Source organism: Lactuca sativa, chromosome 8 (genome assembly GCF_002870075.4).
Source record: "Lactuca sativa cultivar Salinas chromosome 8, Lsat_Salinas_v11, whole genome shotgun sequence".
Lineage (NCBI taxonomy): Eukaryota > Viridiplantae > Streptophyta > Magnoliopsida > Asterales > Asteraceae > Lactuca > Lactuca sativa.
In genome coordinates, this window is record NC_056630.2 from 92152383 (window position 1) to 92177490 (window position 25108).

The following is a 25108-nucleotide window of genomic DNA, read 5'->3' on the forward strand; positions in this document are numbered from 1 at the left end:
TAAGGATATCCAATGCATGTCTGAGTTTGTCAGCCAAATGGCGTCTGATGGTTATAGTCATAATGGGATCATGTACATCAAGAAGATGAAGTAGAATGGAATGAACGTCACCGACAGAGCTTCGAATTACCTCCCTTTCTGACTTTAAATCATTAAGCTCATTTGCTGCAGTGCGAAGCTTGTGGTTTTGCATTTTCAGCTGAGATGTATGTTTGTCTAACTCATCCATTATTCGATTTTCTACAGCCAACTTTGCTTCCAGTTGAGTCAGACGATCATTGACATCAGCGTGAAGAGTAGCATTGGCTGCTTCAATGGCCTGACGAGCGGCTGCAAGATTAGTCATTTCAGCTTGAAGAGAATGCTGAAGATTATCAACCAAAGCATTCACTGTCTGAGAGTTCTTTTGAGCAGCAGCCTGCAAAGAATCGAGGAATAGTTGAGCCTCAGAAATTAGTTTATCGACTTTTGTGGTCGCTTCTTTTCATTCCTTCGTTGAATCCTCAACAGCAGACGAGGCCTTCTAACATTGAGAAGTAGACGCTTCGATAGCCTTGGCTGCAGCAGATAGAGAAGCATCATGCTCTTTAACAACCGAAGAGAATAGAGCTTTAAGAGCGGCTTCGGCATAAGCACTAGTAGAGGAGGAGGAAAGTAGCTGATCAAGCTTTTCAGTAACAGCCTTGAGATGGCGCTTGGTTACTGGAGCATCATCGTCACCATCACTTTGGACACGGTAGGGACTGAAGTAAGTGGAATCAAACTCCAAGTCATCACCTGCAAGAACTGTGTTGGTTTCAGTAGCTTGGGTAGGAGATAGTGGTTTGGTAGTTATAGGAGGTTCGGTTGTGACTGGAGGAGTGGGTGCTGAAGAATGAGCCCCCGTATCAGATACGTTGGTTCGAACTCCAGTAGTGGTGGTAGTTGTAGCTTTAGTAAAGATTGGAGCAGAAATGGGAATAGTGGTGGATGGTTGAGATGTGGCTTTCGCTTCAAAGTACTTGTGAGACCAATGTGGTCTGTTAAACAAGTAGGTAGGTAAGATATTTAGTGACTGGTTGACAATTGAGAAATCCTAAAAAAACTTAACTAGATCCTTGGGGAAGAAAAATCTTGGTAATAGACATTTTCAGAAGGATCACTCAAAATAAAAAGAGATTTCATTCAAGAACGTTATCATAGTGATGGTGTACCGTCAATTCATTAATGCTATTGAATTGTGGGTTTCACTTAGTACGTAGTGACACAAAACTAAGATCATTAACAAAGATTTTTGTATAACCATAAACCTCAGTGGTAAATGTTAAGAGTCTCAAGGGTTACATTAGTGAGATGAAGTGTAACGAAGAAAAATGATATAGGTGGTATAAGAAGTGAATGTACCTCTGCTATAAAAGAAGGACCAAGAAGAAAACTCTAAACTCAATATGAGAAGAGTAAGGTAGCTCATGATTAGGGTGAATGTAACAGCCTAGTTTGGGAAACATGATTTGTATATATCATGTTATTAAGGCTTCACTCAAAATCTGTAGAGGCTTTAGTCAACATGCAGCAGCATGCATCTAGGGACACTTAAGTAATTTATAGAAAATAAGTTATACCTGCTTGAGCTTCAACATCGAGAGTAACATTTATACAAAGGAAAGCAGTAGAAAAAAAATTTGTATTTTGTGAAAAGTTTTAATAAAACGAAAAAGAAAAATATTTTTTGATTTTTTGAAAAAAAATGAAAAGAAACATAAAAAGTAAGGAATTTAAAAGAGTGTACAAAAGAATACAATCAACCAACTGAGCCTTGTTACGAATCACATTCCCCTCCTTATCCATCTTATTTCTAAATACCCACTTGAGACCGACAACCGAAGCATCCTTTGGAGTTGGAATTAGACGCCATACTTTGTTTCTTTCAAACTCATTCAATTTGTCTTGCTTGGATTGAACCCAATCAGAATGATCAAGAGCCGAATTCACAGTCTTCGGTTCAACTTTGGAGACAAAAGAGTTGAACATGCAAAATTCTGCTTGAGAGAATAGTGCATCTTGTTTCTCTTTGATCTGCGATCGAGTTAACACCTTTTCTGAAGATTCCCCAATGATTTGACATTGAGGATGATCCTTGGTCCATTTAATGAGAGGTGGGAAATTTGGATCACAAGAGGGATCCAGTTCTGCATTGATTTCTTCTTCCAATTTTGATAGTGTATCATCATCATTGACATGTGTATTCTCCCCCTCGAATGATGATACGAGCTCAATATCTGGATCAGAATGTTCCCGTTCGTTTGGACTTTCGATTGAGCTAGATGATTGTGACGTTGAATTCTCCCCCTGGAATGAAGGACCTTGATCCTTTGGTAGAGATGGACCCTCCCCCTAGATAGAAGGATGGTGACCAGAAGGTTCGCTTAAGCCAGGCCTTTCGGTTGCCTTTGATTGATCATCAACCATCTTTTGTGCAGCATTGTCAATGATTTCCTTTAGACTATCAACTTTGTTATCTTCCGCCTTGGATTCATAATCGATAGCCTTTTCAGGTTCATCAAAAAGAAGCATATATTGCTCAAAAAGGTTTGAGATAGGAGCTGTAACTTGACTGGTCTTTGGAAAGATTTCCTGTAATGCACCTGCAATTGTTTTCATCTTCTTGACATAGCAATCGTCAAAAGTGACATAGTATGTCTCTTCAATCCTCTTAGAGAGCTTGTTCAGAACTCTATATTCCTTCGAGTGCAAGGAGTAGCCTAAAAATATTCCTTCATCAGCCTTAGCATCAAACTTGTTTTGATTCTCTTTTGAGTTGAAGACGAAGCATCTTGAACCGAACACATGAAAGAATTTCACATTCAACTTGCGATTATTCAAGATCTCGTAAGGAGTAATAGAAAATCTCTTGTTTAGATATGATATGTTCTGAGTGTAACAAGAAGCAGCAACAGCATCAATCCAGAAATATAGAGGCAAGAAAGCAAAGCTTAGCATCGTTCGAGCTGCTTCGCATAAAGATCGGTTTCGCCTTTCGACGATTCCATTCTGCTGTGGAGTATATGGAGCCGAGAAATTCTGAGTCGTTCTCTTCTCAGCTAGAAAATCTTGGAAATCCTTGTTCTTGAATTCCAAGCCATTGTCACTTCTTACGTTACGAACCACTTTCCTCAGTTGAACCTCTACTTGCTTTATGAAGAGCTTGAGCTTAGGAGTAGCCTCTGATTTTTGCTTCAAAAAAAACACCCATGTAAATAGAGAGAAGTCATCGATGATGACCAGAATGTACTTGTTCCCACCAATGCTTTCAATAGAGGAGGGACGACATAGATCGATGTGCAACAGCTCCAATGGTTCTATCACCTTTGTGTTGATAATAGAAGGATGACTTTGTCGACTTTTCTTTCCCATTTCACAAGCTGCACATTGACATTCTTTGTCGAATTTGAGAACTGGAAGACCTCGAACATGATCTCCTAAAACCAGCTTGTTGATATCCTTGAAATTAAGATGAGAGAGTCTTCGATGCCATAACCAGCTTTCGTCTGAGTGAGCCTTCGTTAGCAGGTATACTGTTGGTTTCCCTCGAATTGGATTGAGGTTTAAAGGGTACATTTCCCCCTTTCGCTTTGATTTCAAAAGAATGTTATTTGACTTCTTTTCGACTATCTCTAAGCCTTCATCATCAAACGAGACCTTCAATCCAGTCCCAACTACCATCTATGATATACTAATAAGGTTTTGCTGCAATCCTTTAACGTATGCGAGCTTTCTTATTGAGAAATCACCATTCGTAATCATTCCATAGCCTTTGATAGTTCCAAACGAATTGTTGTCATACTTCACAATTCCACCATCCTTGAGAGATCAAAACTCTCTCAGTTCTTCCTTTCTTCCTGTCATGTGATGTGAGCAGCCACTATCAATATACCATTCTTCGTCAAATTGCTCGTCACGTATGACCTACAAAATGTTAAGCAAATTTAGGAACCCAAATTTTCTTGGGTCCTTGTGAGCCTTTTACAAGACAGGGAATAGTAAGAGAAACATCAACCATATAAGTTCTTTTAATTAGAGTTGTTTCATCTTTTCTCTTTATTGTGAAAACTTTAATTTTGTGTGACTTAGATTCATTAGACGTAGGATTTGAGATTTTGACGTCTGCCTCCTTTTGGATCTCTTTCTTGCATTTGTTGTCTTCTGGAAAGAGCTTTCCTTTCCCCTTTAAATCTTTTGAAGGATAAGAATTAGAATGAGAATGAGAAGAATAGGGTTTAGAAGCGATATTGGATCGTTGGTTATTACTCTTCCTTGGTTGAGAACGGGAACACGCTTCCCATCTGTTCGTCTGATTGAACTTTAGACCGAACCCATTCTTTTGGCTGCTATTGGGTTAAGGACTGAAACCGTTCTTTCGGTTGTTTACTTGCTGTGGACCAAAATTATCCTTTCGGTTCCTTACCTGCTGCGGACCGAAGCTTTCCTTTCATTCCAAGGACCGAAATCTTCCTTTCGGTTGCTTCTTGATTCTCCTCGTGACTTACGCGTCCTATCATACCTTACGTAATGAGGATTTTGAGATCTCCAAAACTATTTTCTTTCTGAGAGATTCTTTTTGTATCTCAGATTTCGTTGGTGTTTTCGTTCTGCCACATGTTTTGGATTTTTTTGAATGTTGGCCTTTTTCTTTGAAACTTGAGCATGGCTTTCGCTCTTTGACGAAGATGTCTCACTGGTAGTTATCACTGGTTCACCCAAAGATGTTTTGGTGCCACTTGTGCTTGGCACGTCATATCTTGCAGGGTCATTAAGTGGTTCCGGCACGTACCTACCCTTCACTCTCCATGAGGTTTTCTGAGATAGGCCTTTTGTTTCATCAGCGTTATCTATTAGTGCTGACCAGAAGAACTCTTCACATTCAGTTGCATTATCTTCTTCTACCATAGCTGTCAGTTCTGTTGTTTGTTGAGGAGTGACACCTTGAACTGTGTAGACTTGATTTGGAGTAGTTTGAACCTTTTGATAAACAACAGCTTTTGCCTTGAGAATTTTGGTCTTGTCTGTCGACGAGCGAGCGAACTCAACAAAATTTTCAGAAATCAGATTTTTGTGAATTTCAGGTTCGCTTTTCACAAATTCTGAACAGTCCACCACATCCTCTACAGAATTTCACTCAGGTCATCATCCTAATTAAGTTCAGATGCTTTTTCAACATCAATTTTATTTTCTAAACTTAGTTTGGCATTCAATGAGTCAAATTTATGTACAGTTTCGGTTCTTAACTTCAATCTATCATTTTCATCTAATAGATTTTTGAGCATGTCCTTATGGTCATTGGACTTTATGTAAGTCTCTATTTTGTCAAGACCAATTTTGTAGGTAGGAGAGACTTCGTCAGAAGATACAACATTTTCACAGTTGTAAGCTTCGCCATCGACTTCATCCTCCTTTAACTAAAGGAAGGGTAAAATCATGCGATGTATCTTCTTTCCTATTTCACAATCAAGATGCAATTGAGTGATATTAGAATAGAGTCTTTTAGCAATTAAACAAAAAATGTTTCGCTATTTTAAAAGCTTAAGATTGTCTCGTTGCAAATAAATTGACTCATCCTTAGACCTAATTAACTCTTTCTCCTTCTGCTCAATCCACATCCTCCTCTCCTCACTCTTCGACGATATCCTGCTAATTTGATCAGTCATGTTAGAGTTTGTGACACGAGTTTGGGTAAGACTACTACTTATACTAGAAAATTTAGATTTTAAGCTAATCAGTTCCTTTTCATTGTTAGTAACAGGTATTTTCAGAGAAACAAGAAAATTTCGTACCTTCTTGATCAACTCATCACACTCGTTGATCTGTGGACTGACAGGTTTCGTAGCAAAACACCTGTCCTCTCGCTCCTTCTCATCTTCCAGCCCACCATCTGTTGTATATCCTCTCATCTGAGATACTCCTTCAATCACCATCAAACACCTTCCTGCAGCATACTCTTCTTTCACCAGCATCGCCTTGCCATGAGTCAGTTTTCTTACTTCTTCGTCCTCTGAATCCGTGGACCACACTTCCACTCCACCGAATTCAACATTGTTCCCTATATCTTGTACAATTAAAGCATTCATGGTTTTATTGTTGGTTGTTGACACCAATAAAACAATTCAAACACAATACGATTATGAACACAGTATGGAATCAATTCAAACAATACGATTATGAAGAACTTCCACTGTAGAGGCGAACAAACAATTCAAACACAATACAAACACAATACGATATGAACAAAGTATGGAATCAATGTAAAGCTTATGATTCAAATATAATCATACCTCAGCAGAGCTCGATGAAGAACTTCCACTGTAGAGGCAAGCTAGGGTTTACAATACTGACGAGAAAAATAATAAAAGCGTTACTAACTAATGATGCATGCATGCACCTTAAATACTAAAACCCGAGAGTAAAATAATGCACGGTTGGACAGGCCCAACCCGGCTACCAAAACTAGGCTAAGGACCGAGCCCATGACGCAACACTATAAGCCCAACAATCTCCCCCTTTGCATCAAATGAGGTGAGGGATTATTTCTGTTGAGTAGGCTTCACTGTCTTCACAACTTTGAACAGCTGAGGAATAATAGCAAGAAGAGTCTGCTGAAATTGAATATACCATCTCTACATGTCAGTAAACAACTTCTTGTCGGTTGCTGAGTTCTGATTACACCTCTGAATGATCTCTAAAATATGCTCCAAGCAAGCAGTTGAGAACAGGTGTTTATCAACAAGAGCGAACAAGCATTTATGACCTTCGCCCCTGAGAAACATCACAGTGTGATATTTTGAGCCAATTTTCCCTTTGATCATTGAGTTTATATCACCAGGTCTTCCCATTGGTTTGATCGTGGTACGCTTGTGAATAGCCGAGGCGATTTCTTGATCCATCTTTGCTACTTCATGAATGTAGCAAACAAGCATTAACTTGATATGGTCTATAATCAGCTGATACTCCTGAGGATTCGACAACAAAATGTTGTTGAGGAGTATCCATTCGTTAGGGTTGAGGTTCCGCAGATCAGCTAGGGAGAAATTATGAACCGAGCCTTCAAAGCCTCGAGTCACTTTAAAATATGTGGGTGATGTATCTGAAGGAAACGACCCTGTATTAGAATAGTTTAGATCTTGATACCCACAAAACCCTAATTATGAATCAAGTACCATAGACCGAACCAACTCTCTCGCTGTCAGATTCACTTGGAATAGGTTTGGGTTGAGTAGGTGGCACATACTTTGAGTCAGAATCACTTGAAGATTGAAGAATTAGTCGTCGAGCTGGTTTCTTGACTTTCTTCGGATTAGGTTGACCTGGGGCTACTTTCTATGACTTTCGCTTCCTAGGTGTTTAAACTTTGGAGACCTGACCACCTTTATCCCCTTTGGTTGGTTTAGTGACCCTCACCTCCTTTTGTGTTTCTAGTTTCTAGCCCCTCTTCGCAAGTTTGTCTGCTTCCTCAATAGAGCGAATCATGGCAGGAGTGAGTTCCCTTGGGCCCGAAGAGGGAAGCTTCTTGTATTCTTGAATAACTTTGCTTGCATCAGACACGCAGGCATACATAGCTGCTGGGATCGATCCAATGAAGGAATTCTTGGAAGGATCTGTGACGATGATCTTCGTGGTGTGAAAGGTTGCGACACCCTAATCGAAATTAGGTTTCAGTCACCTTTTACATATTTTACATGAACCGAAAGGAAGTTTTCGGACCTTGGAATGAAAGGAACCGAAAGGAAAGCTTCGGTCCGCAGCAGGTAAGGAACCGAAAGGATAGTTTCGGTCCACAACAAGTAAGCAACCGAAAGAACGGTTTCGGTCCTCAACCCAATAGCAACCGGAAGAATGGGTTCGGTCCCAGGTTCAATCAGACGAGCAGAAAAGAAGAGTGTTCCCGTTCTCAACCAAGGAAGAGTAATAATCAATGATCCAATATCGCTTCTAAACCATATTCTTCTCATTCTCACTCTAATTCTTAATCTTCAAAACATTTAAAGGGGAAATGAAAGCTCTTTCCAGAAGACAACAAATGCAAGAAAGAGATCCAAAAGGAGGCAGACGTCAAAATCTCAAACCCCACGTCTAATGAATCTAAGTCAAACAAAATTAAAGTTTTCACAATAAAGAGAAAAGATGAAACAACTCTAATTAAATGAACTTATATGGTTGATGTTTCTCTTACTATTCCCTGTCCTGTAAAAGGCTCACAAGGACCCAAGAAACTTTGGGTTCCTAAATCTGCTTAACATTTTGCAGGTCATACGTGACAAGTAGTTTGACCAAGAATGGTATATTGATAGTGGTTGCTCACGTCACATGACAGGAAGAAAGGAAGAACTGAGAGAGTTTCGATCTCTCAAGGATGGTGGAATTGTGAAGTACGACAACAATTCGTTTGAAACTATCAAAGGCTATGGAATGATTACGAATGGTGATTTCTCAATAAGAAAGGTCGCATATGTTAACTGATTGCAGCACAACCTTATTAGTGTATCACAGGCGGTAGTTGGGACCGGATTGAAGGTCTCGTTTGATGATGAAGGCTCAGAGATAGTCGAAAATAAGTCAAATAACATTATGTTGAAATCAAAGCGAAAGGGGGAAATGTACCCTTTAAACCTCAATCCAATTTGAGGGAAACCAGCAGTATGCCTGCTAACGAAGGCTCACTCAGACGAAAGTTGGTTATGGCATCGAAGACTCTCTCATCTTAATTTCAAGGATATCAACAAGCTGGTTTTAGGAGATCATGTTCGAGGTCTTCTAGTTCTCAAATTCGACAAAGAACATCAATGTGCAGCTTGTGAAATGGGAAAGAAAAGTCGACAAATTCATCCTTCTATTATTAACACAAAGATGGTAGAACCATTGGAGCTTTTGCACATCGATCTAGGTAGTCCCTCCTCTATTGAAAGCATTGGTGCGAACAAGTACATTCTGGTCATCGTCGACGACTTCTCTCTCTTTACATGGGTGTTTTTCTTGAAGCAAAAATCAGAGGCTACTCGTAAGCTCAAGCTCTTCGTAAAGGAAGTAGAGGTTCAACTGAGGAAAGTGGTTTGTAACGTAAGAAGTGACAATGGCTTGGAATTCAAGAATAAGGATTTCGAAGATTTTCTAGCTGAGAAGGGAACGACTCAGAATTTCTCGGCTCCATATACTCTACAGCAGAATGGAATCGTTGAAAGGCGAAACCGATCTCTGAGCGAAGCAGCTCGAACTATGCTAAGCTTCGCTTCCTTGCCTCTATATTTCTGGGCTGATGTTGTTGCCGCTGCTTGTTACACTCAGAACATATCATATCTAAACAAGCGATTTTCTATTACTCCTTACGAGATCTTGAATAATCACAAGCTGAATGTGAAATTATTTCATGTGTTTGGTTCAAGATGCTTCATCTTCAATGAGTCGAAACAAGTTGGATGCTAAGGCTGATGAAGGAATGTTTTTAGGCTACTCCTTGCACTCGAAGGCATATAGAGTTCTGAACAAGCGCTCCAAGAAGATTGAAGAGACATACTATGTCACTTTTGATGATTGCTATGTCAAGAAGATGAAGACAACTAAAGGTGTATTGCAGGAAATCTTTCCAAAGACCAGTCAAGTTACAGCTCCTATCTCAAACCTTTTTGAGCAATATATGCTTCTTTTTGATGAACCTGAAAAGGCTATCGATTATGAATCCAAGGCGGAAGATAACATAGTTGACAGTCTAAAGCAAAGATTGACAATGTTTCACAAAAGATGCCTGCTGATCAATCAAAGGCAACCGAATGGCCTGGCTTAAGCGAACCTTCTGGTGACCATCCTTCTGTCCAGGGGGAGGGTCCGTCTCTACCAAAGGATCAAGGTCCTTCATTCCAGGGGGAGAATTCGACGTCACAATCATCTAGCTCAACCGAAAGTCCAAACTAAGGGGAACATTATGATCCAGATATTAAGCTCGTATCATCATTCGAGGGGGATCATACACATGTCAATGATGATGATACACTATCAGAATTGGAAGAAGAAATCAATGCAGAACTGGTTCCCTCTTGTGATCCAAATTTCCCACCTCTCATTAAATGGACCAAGGATCATCCTCAAAGTCAAATCATTGGGGAATCTTCGGAAAAGGTATTAACTCGATCACAGATCAAAGCGAAACAAGCTGCACTATTCTCTCAAGTAGAATTTTGCATGTTCAACTCTTTTGTCTCCAAAGTTGAATCGAAGACTGTGAATTCGGCTCTTGATCATTCTGATTGGGTTCAAGCCATGCAAGACGAATTGAACGAGTTTGAAAGAAACAAAGTATGGTGTCTAATTCCAACTCCAAAGGATGATTCGGTTGTCGGTCTCATGTGGGTATTCAGAAATAAGATGGATAAGGAGGGAAATGTGATTCGTAACAAGGCTCGGTTGGTTGTAAAAGGCTACTGCCAAGAGTATCTGAAGGAATAAAACCCTAATTGAGATTTGATGAACAAGATGCGGAAAATAAGAACAAACACAAATATGAAGATTAGGTCGAATGATCACTCGATTTATTAAATTGTGAGGAACAAATTACACTTAAGAAATAAGAATCTAACTCTACAAGAAACCTCACAACGTGGCAGCTACATTTTGCCTCACTCTTCGACGATATCCTGCTAATTTGATCAGTCGGGTTAGAGTTTGTGACACGAGTTTGGGTAAGACTACTACTTATACTAGAAAATTTAGATTTTAAGCTATTCAGTTCCTTTTCATAGTTAGTAACAGGTATTTTCAGAGAAGCAAGAATATTTTGTACCTTCTTGATCAACTCATCACACTCGTTGATCTGTGCACTGAAAGGTTTCGTAGGAAAACACCTGTCCTCTCGCTCCTTCTCATCTTCCAGCCCACCATCTGTTGTATATCCTCTCATCTGAGATACTCCTTCTGTCACCATCAAACACCTTCCTGCAGCATACTCTTCTTTCACCAGCATCGCCTTGCCATGAGTCGGTTTTCTTACTTCTTCGTCCTTTGAATCCGTGGACCACACTTCCACTCCACCGAATTCATCATTGTTACATGTATCTTGTACAATTAAAGCATTGATGGTTTTATTGTTAGCTTCTAATTTTCTTATCTTGATCTCCTCCAATCGTCTCAAGAGGTTTGCTTCCTCATCATCCTCATTAATCTTTTCTTCCTTTTTCTTCAGCATGCAGTCCTTGGCAAAGTGATTCTTGCCTCCATAATAATGGCAATCAAATCCTAATTCACCACCAGTCTTCACCTCTTTCTTGGATTCTTCTGACTTCGATCCTATCTTCGGTTCCTCCTTCACCTTTTCAGAACTGTAACTTCCCTGCCAGTTTCAGTTCTTGTTGGTTGGGAACTTTCTTTTGATGAACTGTCTAGGGTTGGAAACCATTAGGGCATATTCTTCACCGGTTAGATCATAGTCAGCAAGATCCAATTCTTCTTCTTCTTCAAAAACACTTTTCCCTTTTGAAACAAGAGCTAACGAACCCAAACTGGAAACCACGTTTGTTTCCTTTGACACTGCACTTTCATGGGACTTCAGAATTCCCACCAGTTTCGCTAGAAAGTATGATTGAAACTATTTGTGTGCCTTTACCGTCGGCACGACTGCCATCCATTCGGGTCTAAGACCGTTCATGAAGGTAACCTTCTGTTCAATAACCTTCCTTTCGATCCCGTGCTTTATCATCTTACTTAAAAGATGATTAAACCGATCAAAACCTGAACGAGTTTCTCTTCGGGCTTCTGTTTGAAATCATCAAATTCAAAAAGCAGCAAAGTTTGTATCGAATGTTCCAGATCTTCATCACTGGAATACAATTCTTTTAACCTGTCCCATATCTCTTTAGCTGTCGCGCAAGAACTCACCAATCGAAACGTATCCGACTGCAAAGCAAACCTAATCATTCTTAAGGACTTGATGTTGCATTGAAACTTCGCTTTCTCGTCTTGAGGAATGTCTTTCACATCATTCACAAGCTGATTGTACTCCTTTTGAGTTTTGACAATCTTTGAGGTGCTTGAGTGAGCAAATGGGCCAACTGTGATTGCTTCCCAGATCAAGTACCCATTATCTTCTGAGCCGATCACATAATCTTCGAAGTGGTGCGTCCAAACCTCATAATCCTGAGTGTATAAGATTAGAATCCTCGTCGTTGATCCAATACTGTTGGAGATGTTGATTGGATTGGTTTGCAAATCATCCGTGGACACTGTGATGAAGTTTGATCGATAACCTGTTTAAGATCAGACTTGTAATTTATCGTTAGAGTAAGATCGACAATTAATGAGATACGCCAATATGGAATGATGGCTCAATTAAATCAATCAATGCGGAAAAACCCTAATAACTTCTTTAACAGAAGAGATGTGTATAAATTACACAGTCTCCTGCTCTGATACCAATTGATGTGAATAAATCTCAGATCGTTTAGATCTTTCACATGTATATAGATGAAGAACAAACAATTCAAACACAATACGATTATGAACACAGTATGGAATCAATGTAAAGCTTATAATTCAAATATAGTCACGCCTCAGCAGAGCTCGATGAAGAACTTCCACTATAGAGGTGAGCTAGGGTTTACAATACTGATGAGAAAAATAATAAAAGTGTAACTGACTAATGATGCATGCATGCACCTTAAATACTAAAACCCTAGAGTAAAATAATGCATGGTTGGACAAGCCCAAACCGGCTACCAAAACTAGGCTAAGGACCGAGCCCATGACGCAACACTATAAGCCCAACAAATTCAATGTCCTTGGTTGTCAATTCCTTCATTTTAATTGCTTGCTCCTTATCCTTCTTCTTTCATGTCCTGGACAACTTGTTGTTTCACAGCTTCAAGTTCCCTTTCTAATTCTTTAGCTTCCCTCAACATCAATTTTTTAGCCTATACCCAAGATACTTGGTCAATATTTTCATTTTAAAGAAAATATGTAAAAATAAAAACTTACACATTGATTCAATGATATCATCTTTAGTTTAACTTCAAAAGGTTTCAACCCTTCAAAATTTTCTTGTCTTGCTTCCAGTGCAACCTTTCTTTTATTAGGCTGTGGACTTTTATCCTTAGTTTCCAAATTTCTCACACCCGAAGTAGAATGCTTCTCAGTTTTAGTAATAGATGCTAAAGATTGAAAATCATAAACATTAAAGGAAGAAGCAAAGGAAACACCTGATCGAGTACAAAGAGGACCTAGAAAAGGTAAGTTTTTAATTATCACGCCAAAAGATAAGTAATTTAATAACTGACCTGCAGACATGTCGATTGGCTCCGGATCCTATACCACATAAAAAGTATTCAAATTCCCCTCAGATAAACAGTCGATGCCAACCTTGAAACTTGTTTTTTCTTCAGAAAGCTTCAAAAAATTATGAATTTTCTCATCGGTGTCTTCATGAGCCGGGCAGAGTTCATCCAATTTGATAACTATTCAAGATAAGATGGAAAACTAAAATTTTAGAACAAACATAGGGAAGAAAATGAACCAAAACCTTACCTTCTATAACCCAATCTGTAGATGGAAAGAGATCATGTCCCAGAGAGGGAATATTGACAAAAAGTATTGCTTCTTCCGGTTCTGGTCAGTTGGACAACTTTTCAAAACCATGTAAGGTTTTGAAGTGTTTATCATAAGAACAACAAAGGAATAAACAAAAGTTTTGAGATTTAAAATGGTTGATATCTCGGATACCCAATGGTTAGTACCTTCAAACTCATTTATAAGATGAATCTAGAACAACATACGCCAAACAACCAACATAACTTAAGCATAAGCAAGACTAGTGACTTCAAAAAAACTCCAATATCAGTAGGGGAAAGGGAATGATAAATCAATAGTGAAAGGTAACTTATAAAACACAGCCTAGGTAGATGAAAAATAGTTTGATCTCAGCAGTGATTCGAGAACCCTAAAATTAGTGCACGAAGTAAATTTACCTGATGATCGAAGTAACTCAATATTGGCATTAGAAAAAGTGTTAATCTCATTTTCATCTTGGGGTAGCATTCCAAAATCAACGAAGCCCTCGATAATAGGGGGCATTACTGCATTAGATCTCCCTAGACATGGTAAGCTTCTTGCCCACGTTAAAGAGTTTACGAAGTGAAAGAATGAAGAGAAATAACCCTTGTAACTATAGCTAAATAAGAAAGTCGACTCAGATTTATATGAGGGTTTGTTACGATAATCTATGCCATCCAAAACTTCAAATTTCCTATAAGCTTGGACAGATAAGATTAACCTTGGAGAAACATGACATGTCACATCACTACCTGCCAAACGGGTTTCATGCCTAAAAATTTCCAATTACTGAGGATCGTGGATTGAAGATTTACGGAGGTAATTATTATGCATAGAACTTTTATCTTACCATTTTTATCTAGAACTTATACTAACATCGCGGGCAAGCCTAAGATCTTGCATTTAATCATTATCTTGGACTATCTTTGTGTTTTTTGTGCAAGGGACTAAGAGTTTGACCAAAGAAGTGTACACCAGTTCAATAACACATGGTCAAATCCTTATGAACATTGAAGACTATCGAGAAAACCGAGTCAAGCAAGAATCAAGGAAGATCCTTAGAATGTCAGAATATTTATTGTTGTCACTATGTATAAATATTAGTTGATCATCATTCATACACACACACACACACACACACACTCTCTCTCTCTCTCTAACCTTGATTCCTACTCTCATAATCTTGACACTTGAGCACTTTTACACCAACTTTAAGATCATCTAGCACTTGTATTTTTATTTCAATTAATATATTTGCTAAGGTAGGTGATTTCATTGTCTACTGGGGTTTACACTGGAGATCCAAAGGGTTTAAGGGTTGACCTCATATATCATTGTGTTCATGCATTTTCTTTCATTTATATATTGTTGTTTAATTAATTACAACTTATTCTCTTATTCATTTGATCGTTCATTGGTTTTCATTTAAAAACTATTATGATATTCTATGATATATTGTTAACTTTTTGAGTATCTTGAGATTTGTTAGAATTCACTTTTCAATTTACTTTAACACTATTTTATCCTAAAATATTTTAGATACACCAAGTTACATAGAATGATAAAACATTTTTTACAAACAAATTTCTAGATATCATCATTTTCTTCCCATTATCTTGCGTACATCACAGATCATTAGCACATTTCAAGATATTAAACATTTAAACTTTATATATATTATTTCAAACATCACACCACACATACTAATTTGATTACAAAATTAGGATTTTATTTTTTATAACCAAAACAGTGATAAAATCAATTTGAATAGACTATGGATATTTTTTGCACTCGATAAGAGAATACTTTCATTAGAAAGGTATTATTGAATCTTGTAACAATACTTCTTTTAGGTTTGATGTTCTAAAAGAAATCATTGAGAATGTGGGAAATGAGTCAAGCATGATCCTAGTAGGTAGCTTGCATGATAATTTTATTCTAAAAAATGTTTGTCTTGCATCTAATCGTTAGAAAATAATAAAAGTTTTAAGATTGTTGATAAAATTAGTATTTTTGGTCATGAGACTATATGATGGAATGAGAGTTAATGCCGAAGTTTTGGAGGTTCCAGAATCAATCAGATTTCAATCTAGATAAACCTAAACCATGAGAAATTTATGTCTCTTCCACTACTTCTCATTCTTTTATGTGGATTACAAATAAAAATTACACTACTTGAAAGATATAGGGGTCTTATGATAATTTTTGAAGAACTAAAACATGTCAATACTTCCAAAACATTTTCGATGGAATTTCAAGAAAATATTAGAAACACATTTTTCTATTTTAATATAGATCCCTTCAAAAATGTCTATACATTTCCAAAGGAAACTAAATACTCAAAAGAATTGAAACATGATGTTTCATTTCTTCAGAAGTTCCTCAAAAAACACATGTTTCCTAGGCATTTCCGATGACATTGACCGTCGGAAACAATACTTCTTTCTAGTTGTGGGAAGGCTAATCTTAGTTGGACTAAATGGGTTATAGTTTTAACTATGGATATTTTTTTCACTTGATAAGAGAATACTCTCATTAGAAAGGTATTATTGAATCTTGGAACAATACTTCTTTTAGGTTTGATGTTCTAAAAGAAATCATTGAGAATGTGGGAAATGAGTCAAGCATGAGCCTCTAGTAGGTAACTTAGTTTTTTTTTTTGTCATGATACTATATGATGGAATGAGAGTTAGTGCCAAAGTTTTAGAGGTTCCAGAATCAATCAGGTTTCAATCTAGATAAACCTAAACCATGAGAAATTTATGTCTCTTCCACTACTTCTCATTCTTTTATGTGGATTACAAATAAAAATTACACTACTTGAAAGATATAGGGGTCTTATGATAATTTCTGAAGAACTAAAATGTGTCAATACTTCCAAAACATTTTCGATGGAATTTAAAGAAAATATTATAAACACATTTTTCTATTTTAATATACATCCCTTCAAAAATGTCTACACATTTCCAAGGGAACTAAATACACAAAAGAATTCAAACATGATGTTTCATTTCTTCGAAAGTTCATCAAAAACACATGTTTCCTAAGCATTTCCGATGACATTGACCGTCGGAAACAACACTTCTTTCTAGTTGTGAGAAGGCTAATCTTAGTTGGACTAAATGGGGGAAAATCCCACTTATAGTTTTGACATTATGAAACTAATTTTATTATACTTTAGCTTCTTTCTAGAGTTTGGTTTTTATCAAAGTTCTAAAAAGTTCGTCATGGATTAAGAGCTTGTGTTTGGTTTTAGGCGTGTAACACGTATCGTTTCTTTGTGTCCCATCATCCTTACCTCCGGATAAGGCACCTCATGCTCCTGTCGTGTCGTCCTCACCATCCTTACCCATCTCATGCTTATGACAATGTCGACGTCTATAATGTTTGTGAAAACGTTATCGTATGGTTGTCACGTGTCTGCCTCTGTGCTTGTAGTCACGATGCCAACACCTGCTTCGTTTGAAACATGTTGTCTCCACATGTTGCTTTGTTTCAAGCATCAATGTCACCTCTTGCTTCCTTTTTCCGCCACCAACTCACTCTAGAACCTTCTCGGTCAACACATTTATCCTTCTTATTCTCAATCTCATCTCTCATCCCCTCTAATTAATTTGATGTTTAATGATCATTTCACTGACATTAGATCCACACTTGGAATCAATGTTGAGTTTCTACCTACTTTGATTGTTTGTTGGGTAAACAAACTTTATTCTATTTTTATACTCTCCATCCTGTGAACTCATAGCTTTTACTAACTTCTGCTAATGCCCGTGTTCTTTTGGATGCGGAAAGCGTTGAATTCAAATCGAATTACATATTAAAAACACTAAATTTAGATCATATGCCTCCCTTCTTCTTTCTCCAATTAAGTTTGCTTTTTAATTTGGGTCGGGTGGGATAGAATGAGTCCATATTCAGGTAACAACTACGATTTGGTTGCCTCTTCGGTTGTGTTATTGGATCAACCCTAATCAAACTTGCATTCTAACTATAATTAAAAAAGATGAAAAAAACCGATAAATAACAATTCTCAAAAGGTAAATTAATATATAGGTATTTAGCACATGACGAAGAGCTTTTTTTCTTTTTTCTCATTTGCAAAATAGAAACAACTCAAATAGGAGAAAATATAAATCACTAAAACGTGAGTTCCAACGTGAGATTTGAATTTTTGCACAACTACAAATATTTACTTCTCAAATATACCTTTCAACCCAGTTCTGAAACACTAGAATTATTTGTGATTTTTAGCATCTAAAAAGCCAATATTCATTATGAACTTGCATCTTCAAGAAAGCATATATGAAAATCGACGGTTATAAACAAATGTGTTTGGCATAACACCTTATTCACATAAATGTCTTTAAAACTTAAGAGTTCTAAGTTTGTTGGACAGTTCCATATGGTTAAAGAACATGCATACCTTGTGGTCCAACTACATTCTAGTCGGGTACCCTCCTATTAATCCATTCACTTTGGCCACCTCAGTAAATACACAATTAAATTGCAAACTTATCACTAATTATGAAGGCATGTACCTTAACTATCCAAAAATAAAAATAAAAACCTATAAAAGAAAAAAAAATATAAGCTTTCCAAAACCAGATATCATGTCCATGATACAACATAAAGACATACAGCGAAACAACATTGAACATGAATGGGATTTCTTTGTCGTTTATATATATATAATTCTCAATAAAAATGCCAAAATCAATTGATTCCCGTGTGTTTATGTAGCTATATTTATGCACATATATCATTTAATAATAGAGACAGAGAACATAGATCAAAATCGCAATTAAGCAACAAAAAAGCGAATAAAGTTCAGTGAAATATACCATGAAAAGAGATGGAATTAGATCGGATCTGATCTAGAAAGTGATAGTTTATGCTTTTCTGGGGTGATCCTTTCTCTGTCTTCCCACAGCTTTATTGAACCGCAAGATCGAACTCAAATAGACAGAGATCTAAAAGATAACCATAAGCAGTTCAAGAAAGCTGTGGAAGAACAGAAAAAGCACCAGTCTTTTCAGAATTCTTTCACATCTCCGTCTTCCTCATCGAAACCCTAATTAGGGTTCTTGAAAACACAAACACATACTTGTGTGTGGTAATATTCAGAGAGAGAGAGAGAGAGAGAGAGAGAGAGAGAGAGAGAGAGAGAGAGAGAGAGAGAGAGAGAGAGAGAGAGAGAGAGAGAGAGAGAGAGTTGGTGGGCTAAAGAGGAGAGGGGAAAGGCGTATTTATAGGAGAATAGAGGTCTTTACCACCAATCCCAAGAAGAATATCGGGTATAAAAAACTGATCATCAGCCACCTTCTCTCTCCCATTAATTACTTTATAATTAAATAACTTGATTTTGTATTTAATAAATAAAATATTTTCTTTATCATCGACCGTACAAACTCAATTCAACGGTTTCTGTTAATTTAAGTTCCATGCGTCAAAATTATACTCTTTTCTAAATAAATGCAATGTTCTTATCTTATAATATTAACTGTAAATAATGTATACGTTTTACTAGTGGTTAACACAACTGTTTTAGTCCATTTGAAAAGGTATTATAGTTGTTACTCTTGCCAAGAACATTATAAATGTTATAAAAGTGATTTATTTTAAGGTACGTACCAAACTTTAAGGGTGGAATTAGTCCATCTCTACCACCTTCCAAATTACTTGTCATCTCGTCGCCACATCAATAATTGTCTTATTTTTCATTTCCGACTCTTCCAACCAACAAGATACAGAAGTACATCATTCCTAACCCATACAACTTTGTACAAATTTTACACCACATTGTACACATGGTTAATGGCGGAACTACATTAGAACCAGAGTGGGCCTAGGCCCACCCTCAAAATTTGAAAAAAAATTTCGTATAAGGTTCACCCTTTTTCAAACCATCTCTAAAATAATTTGAAACCCAAAATCCATCCATTCACTCAAATCAATGCCAAATCGTCAAATCGGAAAGGTAGAAAGCATGTTGAACATCGTCGTCATTCTAATCCTCTTAATTGAAATTGGCACCGGTAGCGGGAGTCGGAGATAGGAGAAATTGAGCAAGACAGTAATCAGGTTATATTTCTGAACAAAGTTAGGTAGTTGGGTATATGCTTACCAATTACTATTATATTTTGTTTTATTCAAAGCCTTAAACTCAATTTTCAATTCAAAACTTAAACCCTAAATCGTCAATTTTCGGTGATTTCTTACTAAATTTTGCATATTTTCTATGCTCATAAGTTGTTCGACTAAATGTTCCAACCAATGTTTATTGGGAATATTTATTACATCGACCATATATACTTTTCTGGAAAAATCTGTAAATAATAAATAAACAGTGGAGACTAAAAAAACATAGTTTGTTGCTGCAAATTAGGGATTACTCATATTATTGGTATTTTAGAATTTGAAGAACTTTTACATAGGTAATAATTGTAAGTTTTAATCTTCTATCTTCTTATTCGAAATTGATAGCAAGAGTGGTAAGTTGTGCGTCCAAACTTCTGCTAACTCGATCAATCCTCACAAAGTTGTGATTTCTCCTTAAAGATAAATAGTGTTGAGAAAGACCTATATGTTCATTGTCCTTTTTTTTTGTTTTTCTCTTTTTACTTTGTTTATAATTTCTTTTGATTGTATGTAGTTAGGATTTGGTTATTGTTTTTGTTAAAAGAAACAATGTTTTTCGTTTTCTAATTAATTTTTGAGAAACACCCTAAAAAATATTGTTGGCTTCGCCCCTGTACATGGTCATTCCAAGCCGATTTGATGCCCTGACGGGAAAAAAAATAGTAAAGGACACCAGTACCTCTGAAAATTTTATTAAATAAAAGAGATAATACAATAGCAGTGTGGAGACTTCAAAAGACATCCCCAATAAGCCAAATAACCTAACAACTAAAAAAATTACATATCTGAGTTTGTTTAGATGCAAAGTCGTTAATAATAGTATTAAGGTCAATATTGTCCAACATATTGTAACACACGGTTCCTGGTACGTATTTAAAAATCAAGTAAGGTTGTAATTTACTCCGGGACTCGGCGAGTTGGATGCCCAACTCGTTGAGTAGACTCGACTTTTGATCGGGGGTGTAAGTTTCCTACTCGACGAGTCGAGAGACCGACTCGACGAGTAGGAGCTCCTTGGACAAAACCCTAATGTCTAGGATTTGTGCACTATTTAAACACTTTATCTCATCCCAAACCAGCCTCCATCACCCTCCTAACTCAGAGAAACCCTAGATTGAAACCCTAAACCCTTATTGAGTGTTCTTGAGTCTTTTGGTGCTTTTTGTGTTTGTTTCAAGTTGGAGAAGAAGAAGGAAGCTTGGAAGTTCAAGTAGAAGCAAGGAGATCCTAAAGTTTTACTTCATTCTCAGCTCATTCAAGGTAAAAAGTTGGAACCTTGACCATTTATCTCTTAGATTTTGATTTGGGGCTATTTCTACCCTTTTTATGAGCATAGAGAAGCCAGAATTGGATTTTGTGGGTGTTCTTGGAGTTGCACCTCAGATTTGGGGCTGTTAGGGGTCCTGATGGCATAAAGGTGCCAACTTTGTCGCCATAAACACCTCATGCATCTTATAAACCTTCTTTTATGGTTTTTTGAGCTAAAGGCCCCATGAATGTACATCAAGTTTGTAGCTTTACGTATAAAATGGACCCTAGGAGGCCAGATCTATGGTTTTGATCCGTTAAGACCCATTATAATCGACTATATATTTTTGGACAAATATGGACTCGGCGATTCGTTCATGGGACTCGGCGATTCGGGGTGTATTTTCCCCCCAAATCCTTTCTGTGTTATGGACTATATGTTAAGATCGAAGGCTCTCCAGTTGTTAAGGTTCATTAGGGACCTGAAAATGATAGGACTCAGCGAGTGGATGAACAAAGTCGGCAAGTTCTAGGCAATGTCCCAGCCATATGAAGATGGACTCGGCGAGTTCAAGGAGAACTCGGTGAGTCATAGACTGAGCACCTTCTTATGGATGAAGATGAACTCGACGAGTTCAAGGACAAACTCGGCAAGTCGATTGAGGATAGTTCGATGTGTTAGTCGGTTGAGGATACTCTGATGTGTTGTTGAAGGCGAACTCGTCGAGCTCTTACTAGACTCAACGAGTAGGAACGACATTATAGCATTCTGTGGATATGGGGACTCGACAAGTTGGCTGACCAACTCGACGAGTCGAGTCAACCAAATGTTGACTTTGGCCAAAAGTTGACTTTCACCAAGGATTTGACTTTGACTTTGATTTGGATTTGAGTGACTCTTGTAAGGGTTATGAGTATGCATTGATAACTTGGAAAGGTTGTCGTGTAGGGATTGAGGAGTCAGGGAGAGTCAGTTTTCACACCAAGGACAGTGCAGACACTACATGATGTTGAGGTGAGTTACCCTTTAGTAGAAGTGGGTCTAAGGCACCAAGGCTGACCCACTAGTAGTTGATTACAGTTGAGATGATTGCCTTTGTGATAATTGTCTGGTTTGCTATTACTTGATGTGTTCTATGTGCCAGTATGATATGTTCTACGTGATAGTAGTAGTAGGGTGAAACAGTCCCCGTGACTAGGTGAGATAGACTGGAGGGTAGGCAGGCACCCCAGAATGACCTGACATGGGTAGGCCAGCACCCCGGAATGGCTTCACATGCGTTGGTCAGCACCCCAGAATGGCTTAACATGGGTAGGTCGGGCACCCTAGAATTGCCAGGCAGTATATATGATTGTATGGTATGTGGTATGATGGGGGAAATCACTAAGCTTCGTGCTTAAAGTTTTTAGTTTTGGTTTCAGGTACCTCCTCAACTAAGGGGAAGGAGCTGGCAGGGTAGCAGCACATCGCACACACATGATTTCCACTTTGAGAGACCTGGGATTGTACTCTCATGTTTTTCTATTTGATGATATGTTTTTTGAGACTTGTGATTTGTGAGTTGATGCTTGAAATGATAACAATGATGTTTTCCGTAAACTATTTTCATAAGTAATACAATTAAGGGAAAAAATTGGGTCTCGATTTTGGGATGTTAGACATATCTTCTTCGATGTAAAATATGTTCAAACCATTCAATATTTCTTGTGACATTGATGATCTCAAATAGTTTTTTTAATAACGCTCAGCTTTGAAAAACGTATTTTCGTTGACACTACAACAACATATAGAATTAATAAAATTTGATATGGAATGAGAATATTTGGGTAACAACGTTCTTCTTTAACAAACTCTAAAATTTCAAATACATACATAAAACACATTTGGTATAGTAATTTGTAAACACTTTGAGTTCCAAAAGCAAATCAGTTAAATCTACATCACACAAGTTATTATGAGAAATTTGTTCAACAAAATTATTATAATTTTTTTGAAGCTCAATATCATCCAATAATTTTAAATTTTTTTAATCATATAAAAAACAAAAATATTTTTGAAAGTCGTTAATTGTTCAAATCTACATTCTAATGAAGCAATTATCATATCAACTTCAATAAAACAATCAATTCTAAAATATTATTTAGGAGACTTTAATTTATCTTCATTCTTAGTTTCATCTGATTGTCTTTTTCTAATAATGTGATGTTTTATTGGAAAAATTGGTGTAACATCATATCAAATGCAATCAATTGCAATGGCTTCGACATTATCTATGCTAATGATAAATTATTTGTTTTTATTTATTTCTTAAAGAATGTTATTATACATATTAATTGATTAATGCTCGCATCAGTACTTATAGATTTAGTTTGTAGGTTTTTAATAATCATATTAATAGGAAATAAAATATCATACAAAATGATCACACTAATTTAAAATTCAAAATTTACGATAACACTAAGCAAAATATCCTACTTCACCTTTTGATTTTGCGTCATCGCACGATTTACACAATATAATTAATGTTACCCTTAGTTGAGGAGTTTGATACCTAATAGCTTTTACACTTTTAATTCTACTCTCCTAACATGTGGTAGATAATGATTTTATAATTGAATTTTGAACATTATCAAGTAATATTTTCCATCTTGTTGTGAACTAAAAAATAAAAATAATTGTTGTAAAATTGCAAAAAAAAAAAAAAAAAAAAAAAAAAAGAGAATGACCCATATTGATAATTATAAGGTTAACACAATGACAAACACAAGACATATATAATTTTCTACAATCAATTTCAAATAATCATTTTTGCACCCCTTGATGTTTACCTTTCATGTTACAACCATTATCATAACATTGTCATCTTGCATCGTCAATATTAAGATCTAACGATTTTAATGCATCTAATAACTCATTAAAACTTCTAAACCAGAAGTATAATCTACCTTGAAATTTTCTAAAAAGTATTCATCAATATTTATTTTGATACTAGACTGTTGGGTTATGAGCAAAACATCAATCATATGGTGCACATGCAAACCCTAAAGTTTTGGATCTAGGTTTTTCTAATTGTATATGCAATAATCATCCAAAGCTTGTAAACCCTAAATGTAGCATACCAAAATCAAAATCAACATAAATAACAAGTAAGAATGTTACCTTTCAAATGAAGCTTGAAGATCCTTTCCTTGAGAGCTTAGTATCACAAATATAATACCTCTAATCGATCACAAACACCAAAAGCAATTGGAGAATGTTAGAGAGAGAGGAGGAGGAATGATTTCGGCTCTAGGGATCCTTCTAGGGTTTCTTATTGTCGAAAATATGATGCCAAGGGGGTCTTTATATACGTGGGGGATTAGGGTTTCAGTCAAATACCTAATCTGATTGCTTAAGTCCTAAGCATCCCATATGAATCTTCTAGAATCCTAGCCTTGGACGAAATCCTTATAGGCTCCAATAAGATTTCATCCACCTCTTACCCAAGAGGTCCTCAGCCCATTATTGATCTTATCACATAATTACAATACCAATCCCCTTAATTCAGTTAACCTCTTTTGACCATAAAATTAATTCTAAATTAATTCTTGACCAATGTTAATTAAATAATATGATTTCTCTTTTAATATATAATCCACATAATATATAATAAATCACTTATATCCTCTTTCTTTATTATTCTTCCAGTCAAGTTGTTTTGGTGAAGGGAACCCAAAAGGACCATGCTACAATCGGGTCAAGTACATACCAAATATAGTTATGGGCTTAGACACATAATCCAATAGTCTCCCACTTGGATAAGTCTAATAACTATAAATGCAAGTACGACTTCAAACTCCGATTAGCAATCGTAGCTCTCAAAAGCCTGCTACGAACTCTGACACGTCCTTCTGATAAGGGACCGTATAGTCCTCGACTCTCAAGTTATTGTGTAGACAATTACATGGAACATAGTCATACTTATTGTCCAACAATTTGTTTCTCGATCTCTGATTTTTCTGACATAGAACTTAATTGAACACATCAATTCAGTCCTGGTCGGGCCCGACACATAAGTCAAAACAAAATCATCGAGGGGCCCAAGATATCGCTTTTATCCTTGTAGGATAAAAGGAACAGATAAACGCCGACTAATATGCTTGTACTATTTACTCATCAAAT

The 25108-nt window shown here is 36.8% G+C and overlaps 1 protein-coding gene and 1 long non-coding RNA gene across 6 annotated transcripts; one reads left to right on the forward strand and one right to left on the reverse strand.

Moving 5' to 3' along the window:
* Positions 1–12480: 12480 nt before the first annotated feature.
* On the reverse strand, positions 12481–18732 carry LOC111878258 (uncharacterized). 5 transcript variants are annotated; one of them, XR_008225590.1, is made up of 4 exons: positions 18402–18721; positions 13287–17548; positions 12988–13208; positions 12481–12923 (listed from the first exon to the last, which is right to left on the reverse strand). XR_008225590.1 is itself a non-coding variant. In XM_052766810.1 (4 exons), exons 2-4 carry the CDS (start codon positions 13294–13296, stop codon positions 12828–12830), a joined length of 327 nt encoding a protein of 108 aa, XP_052622770.1. In that variant the 5' UTR covers positions 13297–13463; positions 18402–18722; the 3' UTR covers positions 12481–12827. The 5 variants fall into 5 exon arrangements, 1 of the variants encoding a protein (XP_052622770.1); XR_006185968.2 differs by having other exon boundaries at positions 13287–13463; positions 13534–18719; XM_052766810.1 differs by having other exon boundaries at positions 13287–13463; positions 18402–18722.
* Positions 18733–19309: 577 nt separating this feature from the next.
* Positions 19310–22659, forward strand: LOC111878253 (uncharacterized). Its single transcript, XR_006186478.2, has 2 exons — positions 19310–19641; positions 22369–22659. It is a non-coding gene; the product is annotated as an uncharacterized LOC111878253 (long non-coding RNA).
* The last annotated feature ends 2449 nt before the right edge of the window (positions 22660–25108 follow it).

Excerpts from the sequence above, each read along its gene's own strand:
- LOC111878258 (XM_052766810.1), bottom strand. Across the intron at positions 12,924-12,987 it reads TGATATCATTGAATCAATGT|GCTAAAAAATTGATGTTGAG; the intron begins GTAAGTTTTTAT and ends TCTTGGGTATAG.